The 24030-nt window shown below is 45.1% G+C and overlaps 1 protein-coding gene across 1 annotated transcript in view; it reads right to left on the bottom strand.

Annotated features, from left to right (window-relative positions):
* Positions 1-2631: 2631 nt before the first annotated feature.
* Positions 2632-24030, bottom strand: part of LOC309560018 (uncharacterized protein) — an 82376-nt gene continuing 60977 nt past the window's right edge. The window contains exon 3 of the mRNA XM_082263513.1: positions 2632-3677. Within this exon, the coding sequence (XP_082119639.1) occupies positions 2661-3677 (1017 nt within the window). The 3' untranslated portion in view covers positions 2632-2660. The remainder of the gene's footprint in view (positions 3678-24030) is intronic.

Here is a 24030-nt window from a genome sequence, read left to right on the forward strand (position 1 = left end):
ACCCCTGCTAAAAATTAAGAATCTATAACTCATGAAACATTAGTGTGATGGTCAGTGGGAAGAATGTTCCTTACTCTTGTCATCATTGGGAAGAATTACCTCCTTACAGATAGCTAAAAGGAACAATGGCGTCATTGGAAACTTATCTAAGAGGCAGAAATTGCCCATTGCTCAAGGAACCCCGAGCAACCTCAGGAGGAACCCTAGGATTCCATGGAACCCGGTTGAGAAACCCTGGTCTAGAAAGTCATAATGGTTCATGTTGAAAACCCGTGGTTTTGCGTAACTAAAGGGCAGCTTGTATACAATTTTTGATCAATTTTTAGGCATTTTTTTGCCAAGGCACCACTGAAGAAACCGCAAGGCACCCTGGTTGAAAAGGGCTGGGCTACATCATATATACAGGCAAGCATTGATCCTGATGTAGCCAAATAAAGTATAATACTAAGGAGTTATGGAGTTTCTGGCTGAATTCCTGCTTTGCATTATATAGTTTAGTTCAAAGGTGTACAGTTTGTTTTTATCTACAGACGCCTTTAACCTGCATAACCAATTCTTGGAAAATGTGAACTTCCCCTTTAAAAGTGCTGCTGTCTAGTGAGAGAAATATCAGGACTGCCACGGATAACCTTCTGAAATTGCTCGTCTCTTGGTAGTTATGCTCACCCACTGGCTTCAGTGTTATGTGAGTGCTGGGCCTGTAACAAGCATGCAGATCAGGAAAAGTAAAGTCAGAAGTCCTTATTTACCTATTGAATCCACAGGTTCAGTATGACAGCCAGGCAACTAGCATTTGCAGAACAAGAAGTCTGAAATGGCAGCCGCTGCATCCTCTTAGGAAAGGTTCGCCATGAAGAGCAGTGATTCCACACAAGTGGATTTCTATATCTCCGCACAGGATAATCCAAGTCCACCCCGCCGTCCTTCATCCAAAGTGGAATAGGTTTGGTGACTTATTTTAAAGCATTGGCTACACCTTTCCTCATGTCTCCGGAAACACTCAGAATAGGTGAGCAGACATTCACCCGTCTGAGGCGGCTCTACAAACACTGGAACTAAACGGTAAAAAAAAAAGTGCTTGCCTATGAAAACCAGAAAGGTTTTACCTTCATTCTCTGGCGCAGTGAAAGTAGGAATGAGATTATTATGGGTAACAGTTGAACTTTTCAACCCTCGCTGTGGTCCACGGTCCAGAAGACAGAACTCTGGCCTTTTGTTCAGTCTTTGCACATTCGTACATGCTCCTTTTATGTACTGAAATAGCTTTCTCTGAATCCACTGCACAGTGTAAGCTTCTCGCAGTGTGCATTGGAAGCTGAGGTCAGATAGAGCCTACCTCCAATATCATCTAGCTTTTCTCCCCACCCTGACTGTCCATGGTCTTCTCCTTTTATTCATTGGTTTTTAGCACTGTCAATTGTGTATGCTCAGTATCACGGGTGGGTATTACCTAGGGCGGTATGCACGAAAAGCCTGCCTAGGAATGCCTACTCCTCAAGAATGCTATCCACCCATGAAGGCACTTTTACATAATTTCTCCTAGGAACCAGCTTGCATCTGAGCTGAGGGCACCTGAGAAGAGGGTGTTGTGATGTTTTCAGCAAGGTATGTACAGCACCCTGCTGGCCCCTCCCACCAGCCACCATCTGCCTGAATTGTATGGAGAAAGCCAAGGACCCGGTGATTTCACTGGATCTAAAATAAGTCATATGGTGAAAAAAGAAAAGGTTTTTATATAAAAAATAATAATTAGCATATTAATAAAAAAGGAAAGGAGAGAACCAGGCAAGGCAAGGTAAAACATTAACAGATTAAACCAGCAATAAGTAGGCCCTTTGACTTCAGGTCTCATGTACAATGTCTGATTTGACTTTAAGCCCCGTACACACACACAGATCGTCGTCATACAAACGTCGGCGGACGAAAGATCTGCCGATTGTACGCGTGTTAGTATGGTGCCTCCGACAGCTGTCTGCACACAATCCGCGGACAAGAGTCTTTCTTGCAAACATGAAAATTTTTGTCTGCAGACACCAGAACGGACGATTGTTCGCCTGTCAGTACAGAAATCAGCCGACAGACCGCAGATTTGCAAGACTGGGCATGCTCAGAAAATAAAAAACACAGGGAAAGTTAACCATTACATGACATCACTTCTGCAGTCAGCTGAAGTCTGCGGACAAAATTCTTGTGCTGTCCTTGTGCAGTCTTTGCACTTTTCAACAGACACCGACATCCCGGGGAGAAAAGACGAACATTTGTATGACGACGATCTGTGTGTGTGTGTACGGGGCTTTAGTCTCTAGAACAGTGGTCTCCAAACTGCAGCGGGGGGGGGGGGGGTCAGATGTGGCTCTTTGCTTGCTTTTATCTGGCCCTTGGGGAACTTTTTTACCACTGATAATCCCCTCCCACTGACACCAATGAAGGGGCAGAATTCCTCCCAATGACACCAAAGATGGGGCACAATGACAACAAAAATGGGGCACAATTTCACCCAATGACACCAATGATAGGGTGCTACTCTGCCCACTGACACCAAAGATGGGGCATTAAGTTTCTCCCACTGCTGTCTGGTCCTTTTCTACTCCCAATGCCCACAGTCTGGCCCCCGTTAAGTCTGAAGTTTAGAAAGTTTGGAGACCCCTGCTCTAGAACAATCAAAGTGCCGTGTCTTCCTTTCTTTCCACCAGGAGATGGTCATTTTCTTTTTGATTGAGCACTGTATCATAGCCAACAACCTTTGAAGACTGCCTGAGCGAGGATCGCGCATGGCGTATGGATCGGAATCCAGTCCATATAGCTCGGACCTCCTTCAACAAGTCTTGCTTGATACTTTCACTGACAAATATATTGACAAAAGGGTCCAGAGCACTGCTAAGGCTGGTGAGGGTGAATGTGACCCGATAAGCTGGTCGTAATTTATCCTCCATAGCACAGGGAATGGGATAGCGCTCGCTGACATAGGAACGGAAGAAAAGCACGATGTGATACGGGAGGTAGCAGATGACAAATATGCTGGTCATGGTTAGGAGGAGTCCGATGATCTTACGCTTCTGATCTTTCTCCAAGCTATGACTCCTATGGACCACACGGACAACAGAGCAGTAGGAGACTACAAGGATCACCAACGGGATCAGGAAAACGACGAAGATGCGAAAATAGTTGACGCGAACCATCCACATGTCCAGCGGATATTTCTCATAGCAAAGCTTGATATTGTGACTGGAATTGAAGAGCTCATTTCGACCAAGGAAAACTGAATGGGTTCCTAAAATGATAATCCAAACCACAACACAGATGATTAAGGCGCCTCTCATAGTCCGCAAGGCTTTTGCCCTGAATGGAAAGACGGTTGCTACAAAGCGGTCAGCGGCAATACAGCTAAGGAAAGCTATGGTGGTGTAGAGATTGGCATTAAAGAAAAAGCCGACAATCTTACAGCTGACAGCCCCAAAGAGCCAGTCTTCTTTAGCGGTGTAGGCAATCCAAACCGGGAGGGTGCAGATGTACACCAGGTCAGAGGCACAGAGATTGGCCAGATACACCCCCAGAACATTTTTTCGCTTTACATGTTGGTATATCACGCCTGTAGCTGCCACGTTACCAAGCAATCCAAAGAAAAAGACCAGTCCATAGATGACGGGGAAGAGGGTGCTCTCATACGGAGCAGTGTAGTTTTGGGTGCACACCATGAATGTTCAGCTGTAGACACCACCTAAGGGGAAAAAATAGAGCAATGTAAACCAAGTGTAAAAGCAATACATATTTTCATGTAACAATACTGAAATAACACACTGCATTGCCAACTTCATGAACATATAGGGGTTGATTTACTAAAACTGGAGAGTGTAAAATCTGGTGCAGCTCTGAATAGAAACCAATCAGCTTCCAGGTTTTTGTCAAAGCTTAATTCGACAAGCTGAAGTTAGAAGCTGATTGGTTACCATGCCCAGCTGCACCAGATTTTTGTACATATTCCCATAATGTTGTAATTTTACTAAAAAGTATTATCATCCTTGTACTACATGTACAGATATTTAGAGCATGGCATAGACTAAAATGCCAATTTATAACAGCAGAGAATGCTATTCACAGGACACAGCAATGTCACTCCATACTGCACCTGCATTTTAGGCTGGCCATAGACGGTTCAAATCTTGGCCGATTCTGCAGGAACCAGCCAAGATTCTAAACGTGTGGGCAGGCTGAATGTACCAAGTTAATTGATCAGCCTGCCGGATTTACTTATGATTATCGCTATCGACTGCTATAGCCGCTAACAATAAGCATGGTCTTCTCCCGGTGGGTGCAGACAATGGCTCGGCTGGAGGGATTCCCCTGTCAGCACTGTCTGTGTTGATGGGAAAACCATGCAAATATTTCTTTCAGGTTGCAGGAAAAAAAATTTGCACTGTCTATGGCCTGCCTTGGGCTTCATTTTAAAATGCAGAGCATGCAACGAAGCATAATATACTACACAAAAATAGTGCCGAGCAACAGTATGTGATAAACCACTATTTAAACTGCATTGTAATGGAGCCTGCGGTGTCCTTCCGAGTGTTATCTGCAAACGCTGCAGATAACCCTCCAGGACAGATGCCGGCAGACAACCCTCCAGGACAGATGCCGGCAGACAACCCTCCAGGACAGATGCCGGCAGACAACCCTCCAGGACAGATGCCGGCAGACAACCCTCCAGGACAGATGCCGGCAGACAACCCTCCAGGACAGATGCCGGCAGACAACCCTCCAGGACAGATGCCGGCAGACAACCCTCCAGGACAGATGCCGGCAGACAACCCTCCAGGACAGATGCCCGCAGATAAACCTCCAGGACAGATGCCCGCAGATAACCCTCCAGGACAGATGCCCGCAGATAACCCTCCAGGACAGATGCCCGCAGATAACCCTCCAGGACAGATGCCCGCAGATAACCCTCCAGGACAGATGCCCGCAGATAACCCTCCAGGACAGATGCCCGCAGATAACCCTCCAGGACAGATGCCCGCAGATAACCCTCCTGGACAGATGCCGGCAGATAACCCTCCTGGACAGATGCCGGCAGATAACCCTCCATGACCGATGCCGGCAGATAACCCTCCATGACCGATGCCGGCAGATAACCCTCCATGACCGATGCCGGCAGATAACCTTCCATGACAGATGCCGGCAGACAACCCTCTGATGATATCACACTTCGTAAGTATTTAACCACTTCCAGCCCAAGGACGTCATATGGACTTTGAGTGGGGATATCTGAATGATGGGTGCAGCTGCAGGCATCATTCAGATATCATGCAGAAATGTAAGGATGGTGGCTCTGCCCAGGGAGAGAGGCTAATATATGTGCACTAGTGCAGTATTAATACAAATAAGGTGTAAAATCACATAAAATATGAATATATAAGGTGACACAGTGCTAGGTCAACAGAATTAAATCCAAATAAATATGAGTAAGAGGTAAATCAATAAATTATTAAAAAGGATTACTGTATTTTCTGGCGTATAAGACTACTTTTGAACCTCAAAAAAATCCTCAAAAAATGGGGAATCTTCTTATACGCTGAGTATAATATCTCCAAGGTTCCCCGAGTATAAGTATTACCGGTAGATGTAATTTCTCAAGACGCTGGCTGTGTGAGAATCCAGTACCGGAATACCGTATGTACCGTAGCTTCGGCTACATACAGTGTACCGCGCTGAGCCAATCACAGTGAGCGATGTATTCTATTATTGAATGCAAAGCCTGCTCGGATTGGCGGAGTAACATCAGCCCGCCTCTCTGACTCTGCCAATCCTAGCAGGCTTTGCATTAAATAATAGAATACATCGCTCTACGTGATTGGCTCGGCGCAGTATACTGTATGTAGCCGAAGCTACGGTATACCAGTACAGGATTCCCGCACAGCCAGCGTCTTGAGATTACATCTACCGGTAATACCTATACTTAGGGTACCTTGGAGATCTATGAGAAATCTGATGTTTTTCAATGGTGTTGCCTTGCTTCGGAAGGGAGGTAGTCTTATACTGCGAGTATAGCCCAAAACCTATGTTTTAACTTGAAAATTAAGGGGGTCGTCTTATACGCCCAGTCGTCTTGTATGGCAGAAAATACGGTATATATAATAAATATAAATGTATATAAAAAGTGAAAATTCATTGACGTATAATATAAGGTGTCCCACATTCAATAGTCCATGCAGGTATCCAACAGAGGATAAACGGTGTGAATCTTCCACCCAGGTGATAGGCCAAGAATCTGCCAGTGGCGGAAGTTCACCATAGAGAATTCCAAGGCCCAGATGGTCCCCGGCAGTCTCTATGACTCTGAGGCTTGGACAGGCTGTTATGACTTCCCGTTTGGCCTGGCAGTTGTAAATATTGGATAGGCCGAGATCGGTTTTTTTTTTTTTATCTCAGTCTTTTCAGCCTAGAGGAGAGATGTGGGACCTGAGTACCGGTCATGCCCCATTCTTATTACAATAATAGTATTAAGAGTAAAAGTGATCAAAAAAAAAAAATGGGGAGGGGAGCTGGAATTTAGAAAAATAAGGTGAACAGCTTCATCTTCTTCATATATCCTTGGTGGAGGAAGACTCACAGTAGGGTGGGACAGCTGACTTTTACATTTTTACAAGCTTCCCCTTCCTTTCTTTATTTTATTAACCACTTGCCAACTGCATAACACAGTGATACGGAGGCAAAGTGGCTCTCCTGTGCTGGATCAAGCATCTAGTATGCGATCCGGAACTACCGGTAGAGGGCGCGCACTGGCTGTGTTGTGATTAGACAAAGCACAAGCTGATCAGCGGGTGCCAGCAAATGGATGACCGCCGACACCTGCTGATCGGCAAGGAGAAAGACAGGACAGAGCTCTGTCAATATAAACAATATAAACAAACAATTTGGAGAAAAATCCAGCACATCCCTTAGTAAAAGCAGCACACTGTACACACATAAACACTGGTTAGGCACAGCATTTATCCCTTTGATTGCCCTAGATGTTATCCCCTTCCTGCCCAGTGTCATTAGTACAGTGACAGTGCACTGTGCACTGATCACTGTATTAGCATCACTGGTTTCCACAGTGTCACACAGATGCTATAATGTTCATGTAAACTAATCAATATACACTTATTGTGATTTTGTTTTACCAAAAATATGTAGCAGAATACATATTATAAATAAATATATTAATTACAGTCCGAGCAACCCAACCTAGGCACAGTGATCACAACGCGCAATACATAGAGAACTAAAAAATTGTAACATTAAAAAAAGTTATGTGTTGGCACCCAAGTGCCACAAAAACCTGAATGTAACACCCTCTTACATATAAAGATTTAACAAAATAGTGCAGCGCTACCCTAAAATTCCAGCATTAGTGATACTCAAACACCTCTGAATTAAATTCTAAACATAGCATATCATAAAAAACATCTTCACACTATCAAATGCAGTCCCAGTTGCATAAACACCGCAGTGCATTTAGTATTCAGCATTCAGTGACCGCCACCTTTGGGTGAAAAACCTGCTCACCACAACTTATTAGACTCAACGTATTAGACTCTGTTGTGGCGTCTGAAGTTGCGGTGAGCAGGTTTTTTCACCCAAAGATGGCGGTCACAGAAGTGAAGACTGTTTTTTCACTGAATGCACAGCGGGATTTATGCAATTGGGACTGTATTTGTTTAGCAGAATACATAATGGCCTAAATTGATGAAAAAAATCAGATTAAAAAAAATTATTTATTGGGGATCAAGGATTTTATAACTACTGTCTGCAAAGTGTTTACATTGTTATTTTGCCTATTAATAAAGACATTGGAAATCAAGACAGATGATAATCTGACACAAAGAAAAGTCCCACCTCAAAATGAAATTGTACTTATGTACTAAAGGTTAGAATCGTTTTTGGACACTAGAGGTCAGTATAAAGCAAGCATTTCCTCCAATAACCAACAGATGACAACTTTTTTCTTTTTTGAGTGGCTTTACACTTTGCGATAAGTGATCGATAGCCAACAACACAACTGATCGATATGACACACACACACAGAAGCGGAATTCAGTCAATAGCTGGAAAACAGGATCATAAGTTATTGATTACATCTCTGTTTCCACCATGGATCTTTATAATCGACCAAAATATGATCAGATTTATGAATTAAATAATATCAGTTCAGCCAACGGATGCGAAACAATGGATACATTTCCAATCTGGCCGATTAAAAATGGATTTTTGTAAAATCTTACCGTAAAATCCTTTTCTCTTAGCTCATCGACAGACGTAGTCCTCGGTGATACACCACCTTCGGGTTATGTTACCTCCGCAGGAGCAGGACTAGACAGGAAATTAAAAAGCTCTGGCCACACCCTAGGGGCAGTCCCAGAGGGTATATCCTCTCTCTCTCTGCCTCAGCAAATCAGTTATGTGAAAAAGCAGTGCTTAGAGAATTTAACCCAACCCAACTCCAAAACAGAGGGGCGGGGACTACGTCTGTCGATGAGCTAAGAGAAAAGGATTTTACGGTAAGATTTTACAAAAATCCATTTTTCTCTAGCGCTCATCGACAGACGTAGTCCTCGGTGATACACCACCTTCGGGACGTCCCAGAGCAGTATCACAACTGAGGGGTGGGAAAATGGAAATCAAATCCCAATCTAGAAGGCCCAACCGGTGCCAACTAGAAGTTTACAATGCTCATCCTTAATGATGAGACTCAACAAAAAAATTTTTCAAACAGAAAAAAACCCTCGAGGTAGACCACCGGTCTCCTCAAATTGCGGCCTGCAAAACCTTGCGGCCAAATGAGGCATCCGCCGATGCCGTCACATCAATTTTATAGAATTTAGTAAAGGTATGTACCGACGACCAAGTGGCCGCCTTACATACCTGGACCACTGACGCCTGATGGCGAAAGGCCCAGGAAGTACTGAGCGCTCGAGTGGAGTGCGCCCTAACAGGGAACGGAGGACTCTGACCCTTAATAGAATAAGCCTGTACCACCGTTTGTCTAATCCATTTGGCAATGGTCGCGGCAGATGCAGGCAAACCCTTTCTGGGGCCATCCGTGATCACAAAAAGTGAATCCGTCTTACGGAATGATTCCGTAGCTTTCAGGTATACCCTGATTGCCCGAACCACATCCAAGGAATGCAACGCATGTTCCCGATGATGCTTGGGCTGAGGACACAAGGAAGGTAGTACAATATCTTCATTCAGATGAAAATCTGAAACCACCTTAGGAAGAAAAGATGGCTTAGGATGAAGTACTACCTTATCCCTATGAATCACTAGGTATGGGGACTGGCATGATAATGCAGCCAGTTCTGACACCCTGCGAGCAGAAGTAATAGCCACCAAGAAGACCACCTTCTGGGATAAAGTAAGCAAGGGAATCTCCCTGATGTTTTCAAAGGGAGGTTTCTGTAGAACCGACAAAACCAAATTAAGATCCCAGGGCGGTAAGGGCGCGCGGACTGGAGGAGCCAGGTGCCGCACCCCCTGGATGAAATTCCGCACCAAGGATTTGGTAGCTAAAGGTTTCTGAAAGAAGATTGCTAATGCTGAAACTTGACCCTTGATGGTGCTCAAGGCTAGCTTCTGCTCAACCCCTTGTTGCAAAAAGGCCAATATTCGAGACACCGAATAGGTACGTGGAGGAAATCCTAAAGATTCGCACCACGCAATATAAGTCTTCCATGTGTGATAATAGACTTTGCTGGAAGTCGCTTTCCTTGCCTTAATAAGGGTAGGAATGACAGAAGTAGACAAACCTCTGTCCTTCAGTACTTGGGTCTCAATGGCCAGGCCATTAAAACCAGCGACTGTAAAGCACGAAGGTAAATAGGTCCTTGAGACTACAGACACTCCCTGAGACGAAGTTCCCACGGAACGTCTGCGACTAACCTGTCCAAGTCGGCCAGGCCGGCTTGAAGAGGCCAGCCTAGAATTTCTAGGACCACTGGCGCTGATTGGATCTGAACCAGGCGTCCCTAGAGGTATCTGGCCCCGACCATCCGAGAAAGTCTGGTCGTTTTCTGTTCCCACACATTTATCAGATACCTGATAGTTATCAGGCAAGGTGATCTTTTCTGGTTGAACCTCAGGGACCGAAGTCACCCGACTAGAGGCTACTTGGCCTATCTGGTCAATCAGATCCGATTCCTGTGAGGTATCGGGACTAATCTTGGGAAAAGGTAAAGGAAAAGATCTATACAGGGAACGGTAACTACCGCTTCCTGTACTTAAATGTTGGAAGGGAAGAATCGCACCGGTAGTAGTGGTTGATGCTCGATCTGATGTCCTGAATACCGGTGAAAACGTCCCCCCACCCAGAAATTGGGTGGGGGCGCACCTTCAGGCTGTGTACTCCTTTACTTCGGGTTTGGCTGGGTTGGTCCTCTGCTTGTCCGACCAGCCCTTCTTGAACCCTCCTGGAGGAGTCTTGCCTTTCCCGGAAGTACCAGCCGGGCGTCCTTTATGGGCGGTAAAGAAAGGTCCTCGCTTGTTGCGAGGTTCCTTAGCTTTTGCAGCCTGTGGCAAAAAAGTACTCTTGCCCCCGGTGGCATCCTTAATGATTTCATCTAGGTTGGCTCCAAATAGACGATTCCCCTGGAAAGGGAGATTGGTCAAAGTCTTTTTGGAACCTAGGTCAGCTGACCAGCATTTTAACCACAGCACACGTCTGAGGATCACTGCTAACTTAGATGCATGCCCTAACAAGGGAGTAGTGTCCAAGGCTGCGTCACAGATAAACCGTAGCCCTTGTATGATCTGTTCTATCAAATCAGATGTCTCCTGGGGAATATCTTTTCCCCTAAGATCTTGGCGTACCATCTTCGCCCATTCTGTAAGTGTCTGGGAAACTAGACCAATAACAATTACTGGTCTAAATGCTGACCCTATCAGAGAAAAGATAGTGCGGGACTCCGCTTCTATCTTTCGATCCACCGGATCCTTAAAGGACGAAGTGTCCTCCACTGGAATAACCGTGGCTTTATTCAGCCTGGAAATAGGCGGATCCACGACTGGTGGTACCGTCCATTTCTTAATGATGGATTCCTCAAACGGATAGCGTCTAGCAATACGCTTGGAAATAGTAAAGGTACGTCTAGAATGCTCCCATTCTCCTTTAATCTGATTACCAAAACATTTAGGTACAGGAAAAGACTTCGCCGTCTTGATGGGCTTATTAGTACCAAAAGGCATCTCTGTTTCAGTTGCCTCTGCCGGTAAAGCCTCAAGTTTTAAGGTTTCTTGCACTGCCACAACTAGTGCGTCCACCAATGCTTCTTCCTGAATTATAGCAGGAGAAGAAGCGTCCTCCTCACTGTCTGAGGGGGCTTTACCTGGGATAACAGCCCTTGCAGAGGAACCTGCAACTGCAGTGACCATCTCTGAATCAGAGTCAGAGGTGTCAGATAGTATAGGGGTAGGCGGGGGTCGCTTCCTTGACCCCCGTCCCTGACAGGCCGCCTCCACCCGAGCCACCATAGACTGCAAAATTGCTGTAAATGACTCTATACTCTGTACACCGGCGGGTCCCGAGGCCCCCTCGAGGGAAACAGGTGGGGGAATCTGTGTGGCAGGGTCCATAATAACTCCAGTTACTTCCTGGATGATATAATTCAAAGTAAAGAAAAACTTTTTTTTTTTTTTTTTTGACCCTCAGCGCCACAAAAAACCCCTTAGTGTTACCTGCTAGGGATCCCTATCGATCGAGAGAGAGAGAGATAGACCCCCAGGCTCACCACTTGATGTTCAGAGTTGAACTGCAACAGCTTACAGCGCTGTCTTAGACAAACAGGAAGTCTTTTGGCTGGCTGCCCAGGAAGAAAGGAGGCGGCTCCGCCCCTCTGTACGCCTTCCGGCGCCTCCCCCAAGCTCCACGAGGTGTAGAATCACCTAAAACATGGCCGCCCCCATGCTGGAGACACGAGGCTACGCCAAAATGGCGGCTCGTGCGATCCAGCAAAAAAAAAAAAAAATGGCGGCGGCCTGTGCTGACTAGTGGTGTGCTGCAGGCACACAACACTCTCTCTGCATGGGGATATGGCGTGTTTGGCGGTACCGGCCCTGGCGGACCGCATGGCCGTTCGGGAGGCCTGCTATTAGCTGGAGATCTGACTTGGAAGGCAGTCTACATGTCCATGGCTTCTGACTGGTAGGTAGCTTATACTTAACCCATAAGATTCCCAGAATGCCACAGATTACATCTTAAAAACATGTATACAATAGATTGTTAGCTCCCAAACCAAGCCTCCTGGCTTTTGCACACATAAAATCACACTCAAAGTAGGAGGATTTGTGACATGTTATAGGATAGAAAGAAACTCTTTCTTACCATACAGAGAGGGGCCCGCGTTCACCACAAAACCCGTCAGGGAAAACAGGGGGAACATACTACTCACCATACCGGAACCAGGCGGGCACCAACTCCTGACAGTACCCCTCTCCACCGGGGCGGGAGGGCTGTCGACCGATACAGACGCCGTGACTCATGGTCTTTGGCGTTTCAGCGAGACGTTTAACTCGCGGGTTCAGTCCTTTAATGGGACTTTGTCGCGGCCGACTCAGCGCGGAGCTATGGCCTGCACGCGCTCGTAGGCTGAACTGGGGTGACCACCGGATCTCAACATCCAGCCCGTCGCCCAGTTCAGCTTTCTTGCTTGAAGATCTCACAGGAACACTGGAGAAAAAAAGCTGTCCAAAAATCCTTTTAGAAAAAAATTTCTTGCCAGGACCTAAGATCCCAGCAAGGTATCTAGGTCCTTACTCCTAACTAGACAGAAAATAACTGATTTGCTGAGGCAGAGAGAGAGAGGATATACCCTCTGGGACTGCCCCTAGGGTGTGGCCAGAGCTTTTTAATTTCCTGTCTAGTCCTGCTCCTGCGGAGGTAACATAACCCGAAGGTGGTGTATCACCGAGGACTACGTCTGTCGATGAGCGCTAGAGAAATGCAATTGATTGAATATTTTGTAAACTTAGTCTAAAATAAATTGGAAGGGGGGTTATTGCTATTCGATCAGTTTTGGGTTGTTATTATTATACAGGATTTATATAGCGCCAACAGTTTGCACAGCGCTTTACAATATGAGGGAAGACAATACAGTTACAATACAATTCAATACAGGAAGAATTGAAAGGCCCTGCTCGTTAGAGCTTACAATCGAGAAGGGAGCGTCAAGTGAAACAGAAGGTAACTGTGGGGGATGAGCTGATGGAGAAAATGGAAGTACAGATGTTAGGTGTGGGTAGGATAGGCTTCTCTATATAGAAGGGTTTTCAGGGATCATCTAAAAGCTAGTAGAGTAGGAGATAAATCGGACAGATTGGGGTAAGGAGTTCCATAGGATTGGAGAGGCTCTGGAAAAATTATAAGTTCAGTTTTGGATGGATTGAGTTTGAAGAAGTGGTGTGACATCCAGACTGATATATTTGATAGTAAATTAGTGATACGTGAGGAGACTGAGGGAGTGAGCTGAGGGGTGGATAAATAGATTTGGGTATCATCAGCGTAGAGATGGTATTGGAAGCCATGGGAGGCTGTCAGCTGACCCAGAGAGGAGGTGTAGTTTGAAAATAGGAGGGGTTAAAAGAACAGAACCTTGGGGGACCCCAACAGAGAAAGTAAGAGCAGGAAGTAGAATTGTAAGTAACGCTAAAGGTGCGGTTGGATAAGTAGGAAGAGAATCAGTGAAGGAGTACAGTCACGGAGACCAAAGGCGTGGAGTTTTTTGAGAAGGATGGGGTGGTCAACCGTATCAAAGGCAGCAGAAAGGTCCAGGAGTAGGAGTACAGAGTAGTGCCCATTGGTTTTGGCCCTAAGTAGATCGTTTGTTAGTTTTAGGAGAGCTGTTTCTGTGGAGTGTTGAGGCTGAAATCCAGACTGAAGGGGATCAAGAAGGCTATTCTCGGCAAGGTGGTCGCACAGTCGGTTGTAGACCAGACACTCAAGGAGTTTGGATAAAAAGGGGAGCAAGGAAATAGGGCGTAGGTTGTTAAGATTGGTTGGGTCCAGTGAGGGCTTTTTAAGTATGGGGCTGACTAGTGCATGTTTTAGAGAGTTGGGGAAGATGCCAGAAGAGAGGGAGAGATTGAAGATGTGGGTTAGAAAAGTGTAGAATAGAGCCAGAGGGTGAACATAGCATTTGCGAGGGAACAGAATCCAGAGGGCAGGTGGTTAAGTGGACATTAGCAAGTAGTTTAGCAACCTCGTCTATAGTGGTGGGGTTGAATGAGGGAAGTAGTGATTGCACCTTTGGGCATGAAGAGTAAAGCATGGAAGGTATTTGAACAGCAGAGATCTCCTCACGAATTGTATACATTTTCTGTTTAAAGTGGTTGGCGATCTCTTGGGCAGTGAGTGACTTAGTGAGTGGAGGACAAAGTAGAGAATTAAAGGTAGCGAAGAGTTGCCGGGGGTGGGATGAGAAGTTGTTAATGAGAGTGATAAAATAGGTCTGCTTGGCAGTGTGGAGACTGGAATTGTATTTTTGGAGGGCAGATTTAAATTGTTTGAAATCTTTCTGAGACCTAGTCTTATGCCAGAGGCGCTCAAGAGCATGGCTATACTTTTTCAGACTTCTAGTGTTATCTGTTTACCAAGGTTGAAGAGGTCGGGGCCTGATTCGATGTGCAGTGAGTGGGGCCAGTGTGTCCAGGGAGGCTAAAAGTGAAGCGTTGTAGAGAGAAGTGGCTAGGTTGGTGCAGGACAGGGGTGCAATTTTGTCAGAGGATGGTCGGTAGCAGAGTAGAGAAGAGAAGGGTTGAGATGCCGTAGGTTTCTATGGGTAACTGTAAGGCAGTTGGAGGGAAAGGAGGTGGAGGAGAGGGAGAGTGAAACTAATAAGGTAGTGATAAGGTAGTGATCAGAGAGAGGGAAAGGATTGTTTGAGAGGTTGTACGGAGTGCATAGGTGGAAGAAAACAAGGTCATGGATATTGCCTTCAGAGTGAGTAGAAGCATGTATCCATTGCTTCAGATCAAAGGAGGAGGTTAGACTGAGAAGTTTGGAACTGCTAGGAGTGTTAGTATTAATAGGGATGTTGAAGTCACTGAGAATGATTGCGGGGATTTCGGTAGAGAGAAAGTAGGGTAGCCAGGCAGAGAAGTCATCAAGAACGGTTGACACTGGTCCAGGGGGGCGGTAGATCACAGCTATTCTTAGAGAAACAGGGGAGAAAAGACGAATGCAGTGTACCTCAAATGAGGAGAGGTAATGAGAGGGAGGTGGGTGAAGTACCTGAAAAGTGCTATGTGGGGCTAGAAGGATCCCGGCACCCCCTCTTTTGCATCCACTGGGTCTGGGGGAGTGAGTCCAGAGAAGACCACCTTGGAATAGGGCAGCAGAAGACGCAGTGTTGGATTCATGAAGCCAGGTTTCGGTAATTTAAGTAGATTAAATGAGTTAGCGATAAATAGGTAAATGGAGAGAGGTGAGTTTATTACAGACAGAGCGGGCATTCCAAAGGGCATGGGTTGGATCATTTTGATTGATTCGCACATGGATCAGATGATAAAATTGAATTGTGTGTGGCCACTTTAAAGTACAGTCATGGCCAAACGTTTTCAGAATGACACAAATATTAATTTTCACAAAGTCTGCTGCTTCAGTGTTTTTAGATTTGTTTGTCAGATGTTACTATGGTATACTGAAGTAGAATAAGACCCCGTTCAGACAGGGGCGACACAACTTGGTGGGGCGACCTGCTGTGCACCGCGACCTCGGTGCGACTTGCACGGACTTCATATCATTGAAGTCAATGCAAGTCGCCTCCAGGTCACCCCAAAGTAGTACAGGACCCTTTTTCTAAGTCGAAGCGACTTGTGTCGCTCCTATTAGAACGGGTCCTGTACTATTCAATGGCGAGCGACCCACCGCGACTTGTCAAGCGACCAAGTTGCCTGACAAGTCGCGCTAGTGTGAATGGGGTCTTAGTCCCCGTTCACACTAAGGCGACCTGGTCGCCTCACAGGTCGCCTCCCATAGGGAAGCTGCGGACCCGTTCTAATAGGAGCGACACAAGTCGCTCTGACTTAGAAAAAGGGTCCGGAGCTTCTTTGGGGCGACCAGGAGGCGACCGCCATAGACTTCAATGTTATGAAGTCCGTGGCGGCCGATCCGAGGTCGCGGCGCGCTGCTCGCACCGCGACCTCGGAGGTCGCGGTGCGAAGTAGCGTCGCTTGTATGTGAACGGGGCCTTCCAAGCATTTCATAAGTGTCAAAGGCTTTTATTGACAAATACATGAAGTTTATGCAAAGAGTCAATATTTTCAGTGTTGACCCTTCTTTTACAAGACCGCTGCAATTCCCCCTGACATGCTGTCACTCAACTTCTGGGCCGCATCCTGACTGATGGCCGCCCATTCTTATATAATCAATGCTTGGAGTTTGTCAGAATTTGTGTGGATTTGTTTGTTCACCCGAGGAGGATTGACCACAAGTTCCCAATGGGATAAAGGTCTGGGGAGTTTCCTGGCCATGGACCCAAAATATCGATGTTTTGTTCCCCCAAGCTACTTAGTTATTAATTCTACCCTATGGCAAGGTGCTCTATCATGCTGGAAAAGGTATTGATCCTCACCAAACTGTTCTTGGATGGTTGGGAGAAGTTGCTCTCGGAGGAAGTTTTTGTACCATTCTTTATTCATGGCTGTGTTCTTAGGCAAATTTGTGAGTGAGCTCCACTCCCTTGGCTGAGAAGCAACCCCACACATAATTGGTCTCAGGATACTTAAATGTTGGCATGACACAGGACTGATGGTAGCGCTCACCTTTTCTTCTCCGGACAAGGTTTTTTTCCGGATGTCTCAAACAATCCCCAGCAGTCCAATCCCTGGACCTTTTGCAGGATATTAATCTGTCTTATGTTTTCCCTGGAGAGAAGTGGCTTCTTTGCTGCTCTTCTTGACACCAGGCCTTCCTCCAAAAGTCTTCTCCTCACTGTGTGTGCAGACGCACTCACACCTGCCTGCTGCCATTCCTGAGCAACCTCTGCACTGGTGGTGCCCCAATCCCGCAGCTGAATCAGCTGTAGGAGACGGTCCTGGCACTTACTGGACTTTCTTGGACGCCCCGAAGCCTTCTTCACAAATGCAGTGGAAATGTTTTTTTGGGATTAAACTCATTTTCATGGCAAAAAGGGACTTTGCAATTGCTTGCAAATCATCTGATCACTCTTCATAACATTCGGTAGTATATGCAAATTGCCATCATAAAAACTGAGGCAGCAGACTTTGTGAAAATTAATATTTGTGTCATTTTCAAAACTTTTGGCCACGGCTGTATAACTAAAGGCGAAACTTTTTTTTTTTGGTTTTGGATAGAGTGGATTAGAACCCCTGTCAGTTTTTATTGCGGTCAGGGATCCATTAAGGAGATTCATCCTCTCTATTTTTCTTGTTTACGATTATCATTCAAAGTAAAATAAAAAAAAAAACACATTATGGGTTGACCCCAGAAAAGTAATAGAGGGGAAATCTTCCAATGAGGACACTAGTTCTGCTGATCTGGGGGTCCCCAAGGGATTCCCTCACTTTGAAGGGATTTCCTCTCACTTCCTGTTTAGTAATGGGACAGGAAGTGAAGAGAAAAATCGCTGAAATGGGACACGGGTGGCAGAAAAAAAAAATCTGACAGGGGTTACAACTCTCTCTATACATACAAAAATATAGTTTTGCCTATAGTTCTACTTTAAGATTTTAACAGTTGATTCTTGATGAATTAGCTTGCAGACCAATGGACCAGGTATCTGACTTGCAGACACTCAGACCCTCAGTGTTTTCTTAGCTTAACACGTGAAGCACAATAAAATAAACTTGCCGTTTACAACTTTCAGTGCTGCTGTTCCTACCCTTTCAGTGCTGCTTTCCTGAACTTGCAGTAGTCACAAGAAATAGTTAACACCAGACACTGCAGTCTCCAGTCTGCCTGTTAGTTTGGAGAAGGTAAGGGGGAGATAGAGGAGAAGGTAATGAGGGGGGGGGTTAGAGGAAAAGGGGAGTACCTTGCATTCCTAAGATATAGGGCTGTGTGTTTCTATAGATGCGCACAGTGTGAGGAAGCACAATTCTACTCCCAGAATGTAAGAGTGGCTACATAAGATGCTGCAAGTGAAAGGAGAGATTCTGACACCAGAAACCTGCAGCAGTAGTCATGGTGTGGAACATAGCCAATGGTTATTAGATAAAGAAGCTGCATACTCCATAACTGATTAAATCAGCTGCTGAAAATGCTTGAGCTTATTAGGGGATTAGAGGACCTTAACTACGAAGAGCATTTGGAGGTGCTTGATTTATTCTCCCTGGAGAAGAGACATGATAGCAATTTACAAATACCTCAACAGTGTCCTGAGAGAGGACATGATAGCAATTTACAAATACCTCAACGGTGTCCTGAGAGAGGACATGATAGCAATTTACAAATACCTCAGCGGTGTCCTGAGAGGGGACATGATAGCAATTTACAAATACCTCAGCGGTGTCCTGAGAGGGGACATGATAGCAATTTACAAATACCTCAGCGGTGTCCTGAGAGGGGACATGATAGCAATTTACAAATACCTCAGCGGTGTCCTGAGAGGGGACATGATAGCAATTTACAAATACCTCAGCGGTGTCCTGAGAGGGGACATGATAGCAATTTACAAATACCTCAGCGGTGTCCTGAGAGGGGACATGATAGCAATTTACAAATAGGTAAAAAGGCGCTGGTAATCTTAATATATCACGTGTTATAAAAATTAATAGGTGATTTAAAGTGTAATATATGTGATTAAAAATTGCTACAAATATATATATGATCTACTATTGGTGCAATTAGCAAAGAAAAGTGCATACCAGTGCAATTTCAATTCAGAAGTGTTTGTGCTTCATCCACCGCTGCAATACAAAGAAAGGGGGAAAGGAGATACAGGGTGCTGCAGATCCCCGGAGAATATCTTCCTAAGACCCAAAAAAACGATTTTGTACTGCCGAATTGCCCAGTGCCAGGAGGGCACAACAAATAGTAAGAGGCTAATTGTCACCTTATAGTGTATGTTTTTTGGAGAATAAAACAGTATTTCACTATTGGAGGCTATTTGTTCTTCTATATCTTTATGTGTATGGGGGGACTACATGGTCCAACTCGAGTAATATAGGAGCCAGAGATCCAAGCAATCGAGGAGAGGTCTGATCCACCCAATAAAGGGATCACAGGCGTTGGGGGTCCTTGTGACCTGCTGCTAGCTGGTAAGAGGCCACGGTTGTCACATCCCAGCACCTGGAGCACTGTGAATGGATTAATAAGAATTCACCAAGCACAATTTTGATTGCATGCTATTGCTTGGACTTTTAAACACTACTTGGAGCACATTTATATATTTATACTTTTTTATATATTCTTATGTGATTTTTTTTATATATCCTTATGTGATTTTTGTATGGAATTCTTTATATATTTATTTATTGGTTCACTGATCCACACCTTTGTGGATTAATTTACTTTGAGAAGCACAAGCACTTCTTAATTGACGGTTGTCACATCCCAGCACCTGGAGCACTGTGAAGGGATTAATAAGAATCCACCAAGCACAATTTTGATTGCATGCTATTGCCTGGACTTTTAAACACTACTTGGAGCACATTTATATATTTATATTTTTATATAATCTTATGTGATTTTTGTATGGAATTCTTTATATATCTATTTATTGGTTCACTGATCCACACCTTTGTGGATTAATTTACTTTGAGAAGCACAAACACTTCTGAATTGAAATTGCACTGGTATGCACTTTTCTTTGCTAATTGCACCAATAGTAGATCATATATATATTTGTAGCAATTTTTAATCACATATATTACACTTTAAATCACCTATTAATTTTTATAACACGTGATATATTAAGATTACCAGCGCCTTTTTACCTATGATATATACCTATTTATTGTTTTATTACAATTAAAAGGGCAGCAGGTTCAACAATCTTTTATTTAAAGGGCCAGGCGCCTTCTCTTTTCTTTTTATAGCAATTTACAAATACCTCAACGGTGATTAGAGCATAGAAAAAAAAAACGATTCAGTCGCAAGGAATGCATGAGGACACAAGGCCAAACAATGCAATTAGAGGAGAAGCGTTTTAACCTCAGGCTACGGAGGGGCTTCCTTACAGTAAGGGCTACAAGATTGTGGAATTCTCTGCCACAAATAGTAACTGCGGGCTACTTTTAAAAGACTCTTGGACATACATCTCAAGGACATTAACATTCAGGGGTATGGGAAATAATTCACACCTACACAGGTTGAACTGGATGGACTATTGTCTTTATTCAACTTCAACTACTATGTAACTATGAAAAAAAATGGGGGTTTAATATCTCATAGAATTTACCATAAATTCAGACACAGAATCACACATAATATGCTATTTTAATTGAACTGCTGCATGTCTAATCCCCAGTTCACACTGATGTCATTTGACAGTTCCAAATCTCATGACAAGTCTCACCCCATTGCTGGCAATGGGACTGTTCATGTCGCAGCAATTCTGAAAAAGGTTCCTGCACTATTTTTGGGGATTTCATGTGCGACTTGCATTGACATCTGTGAATGAAACTGCACAGATGTCAGAAAGCCGCACATGAAATCATACTGAACAGCGGCGTTAAAATCATGTTTAACTAGCGCGATTTCAAAGCTGCATTTAGTGTGGGGGCTTAAACCTCTTTTGTTGGTGACAGGTGCCCTTTAAGCTGCCAAGCATCTCTGTATAACTGCTAATTCAACAGCTCTGAGTGCGGTTATGAATAGTCAGGTAGCACAAAGTAGATAATATATTTCTTTACATACCAACTGCTGCCCACAGCAACGGAGAAGCATTCATCCAATCACCAGCCTACGCACTCAGAATATTTTAGCTCTGTACGATGTATATGTGACCATCATAAATATTGGCAGTTCTCTATGTGGACAGCAGTTCCTATGTCAACACACAATGACAAGTTTAAACTTTCAGTAAGTTGTATTTGGACACACCTACGCATTTCCACCCAGCAGCTGCTTGCAGATCAATGCATGTCACTAGCAGAGACATTTAAAGGATACGGCAGGCAATCACAATGCACTCAGTGTAGATGGAGCTTATAATAAGTACAGCTCATCATCGGTACTCTATCAGCACCTGTCTGTTGTATTAGCCAGTGTTTATCAACCTTTTCTCAGTCGAGGCACACCCCAGAAATTATAGACAGTCTCAAGGCTCCCTTTAACCACTTCAATACCGGGCACTTTCACCCCCTTCCTGCCCAGGCCAATTTTCAGCTTTTAGCGCTGTTGCATTTTGAATGAAAATTGCGCGGTTATGCAAAACTGTACCTGAACCAAATTTATGTAATTTTCCCCCCACAAATAGAGATTTCTATTGGTGGCATTTGATCACCACAAAGGTTTTTTCTTTTTTGCTAAACAATTTAAAAAAAGACCGAAAAGTTTGAAAAAAAAAAAAAAGTTTTTTTGTTTATGCTATACAATTTTGTAAATAAATAAGTTTTTTCCTGCACTGATGAGCACTGATGAGGCTGCACTGACAGACACTGATGGGGTGGCACTGATAGGCAGCACTGATAGGTGGGACTGATAGGTAGCACTGATATGCAGCATTGGTGGGCACTGATAGGCGGTACTGCTGGGCCCTGATAGGTGGCATTGATGGGCACTGATAGGTGGCATTGATGGGCACTGATGGGCACTAATGGGCACTGATAGGCGGCACTGATGGGCACTAATGGGCACTGATAGGCGGCACTGGTGGGCAATAATGGGTACTGGTGGGCAATAATGGGCACTGGTGGGCGGCACTGATAGATGGCAATGATGGGCACTGGTGGGCAGCACTGATGGATAGGGCACTGGGGGGCTCCCTGAGCCCTGATTGCCATCCCTGGTGGCCATAGTGGGCATCCCTGGGGTCATGGGTGGGCATCCCTGGTGGTTCTAGTGGCACCCCCCCCCCCCGAGGGTCTGCACTGGTAATTAATGATCTGATTACCAGTGCAGACCCCCCCCCCCCCCGTCAGGGGAGCCGCAGATCAACGCTCCTTTACTCGTGCCTGTCAGGCACGTACTGAGGAAAGCCGATCAACGGCTCTTCCTGTGTACTACGTGACCAGCTGTGATTGGACGCGGCTGGTTACATGGTAAAGAGCCCACGTCAGGGGAGTCAGACTGACACGGCGGCAACACCGATCGCCGCTCTGCGCGCCCCCCGGGGGCACCCCATCCTAAAAGTTTTACATAATGCAGCAACATACACACACATAGGACGCCCAACGTTAGAGGTACACGTTGGTACTGACTAGTATTCCAATGTCTTTTTCCTCAGTTTTTCTCCATCATCCAGCTTATATGACCCCAAAACTTATGTAGAGAAGCAGGAGAAGGTCAAACAAACATGATGCTACGCAGGCGACTGACATCCTTCTCCTTATCAACTGATGAGGTCATTGGTAGTTAGCAGGTCGGCAGCTAGAGGGTCATAACGGTGCACAATGAAAACCCGTGACTTTGTATAACGTAAAAGGCATACAATTTTTTGGACATTTTGCTGAGACACCCCTGAAGAAACCTCAAGGTACACCAGGGTGCCTGGGCACCCTGGTTAAAAAAGGCTGGTATAAGCACACAGTGTGTGTAGCTGGGTGTACGTATTTGGGCAAGGATACCACACAAAACTATCTTTCTGAATCATCTGAGTAACTACAAATGATGTTTGGAAAGCCAAATATAGTCATGATAAATAGTAAGTGAACCCAATGAAGGTGTTGGAAAAATTCCTCAAAGATTTTGGTCCATAGTGACATGATAGCATCACACAGTTGCTGCAGATTTGTCGGTTACACACCCATGATGTAAATCCCCCGTTCCACCACATCACAAAGGTGTTCTATTGGATTGAGATGTGGTGAGTGTGGAGGCCATTGGAGTACAGTGACCTCATTGTCATGTTCAAGAAACCAGTGGTGAGATGATTTGAGCTTTGTGACATGGTACATTATCCTGCTGGAAGGAGCCATCAGAAGATGGGTACACTGTAGTCATGAAGGGATGGACATGGTCAGCAACAATACTCAGGTAGGCCGTAGCATTTAAAATGAAGCTCAGTTGGTACTAAGGGGTCCAAAGTGTGCCAAGAAAATATCTCCCACACCATTATACCACCACCACCAGCCTAAACCATTGATACAAGGCAGGATGGATCCATGATTTCATGTTGTTTACACCAAATTCTGACCCTACCATCTGAATGTTGCAGCTGATATCGAGACTCCTCAGACCAGACAATGTTTTTCTAATCTTCTGTAGCCTGGAGCAGATCATCATTATCTGACACTGCAGACTTACTTTCTGTTCTCTCAGACTGCCTCTGTACTTCCCCAGTGTTGGTCTCGGGGGATTCATGCATCGTACTGCTGATACTGGAAGAAAGGCATTGTGGGAACTGTAGTCTTTTGCAGGGTGCTGATCATGTGCCTGGATTGCTAAGGAAACTACCATCCTAGAAGCAAAGGGTGAGTGAAGTATTTTGGGAGGAGCTATAAAACTATCTGCCTAACAGGTTTGAAGTCTCTTGCTCCTGGGACCCATTGTGTGCACATCAGCTGGCTGGGTGGTGTGCGAGTCAGCAGATTGCGGCCTATTGCACGAGGCCTGACCCGCTCGCAGAACTCGGCCTCGGCTGAGCGGATGCCTGTCGCAGCACTGTGGATGTCTTTGCAGTGTCGCTGAGAGAGAGAAAAGGTCGGCTGAATACCACGAAGCAGCAGAGTGCAGCTATTTCCAGACCACAGCGCGTGGAAGACTTCATTGCCTGTTCTTGGTCCAGACTGCAAGTATTACCCTTCTTCATTACACTGAACACAGACACTGAAGCAGATATCAGACCCCTTAGGATTACAATCTATCATCTTGACCCTCTTGTTATATTAGGCCACACTGGAAATTGTTTCATACAAGCTCCAACTGCCGGTGAAGAATAT

Source organism: Pelophylax lessonae (assembly GCF_965119305.1).
Source record: "Pelophylax lessonae genome assembly, chromosome: 7".
Lineage (NCBI taxonomy): Eukaryota > Metazoa > Chordata > Amphibia > Anura > Ranidae > Pelophylax > Pelophylax lessonae.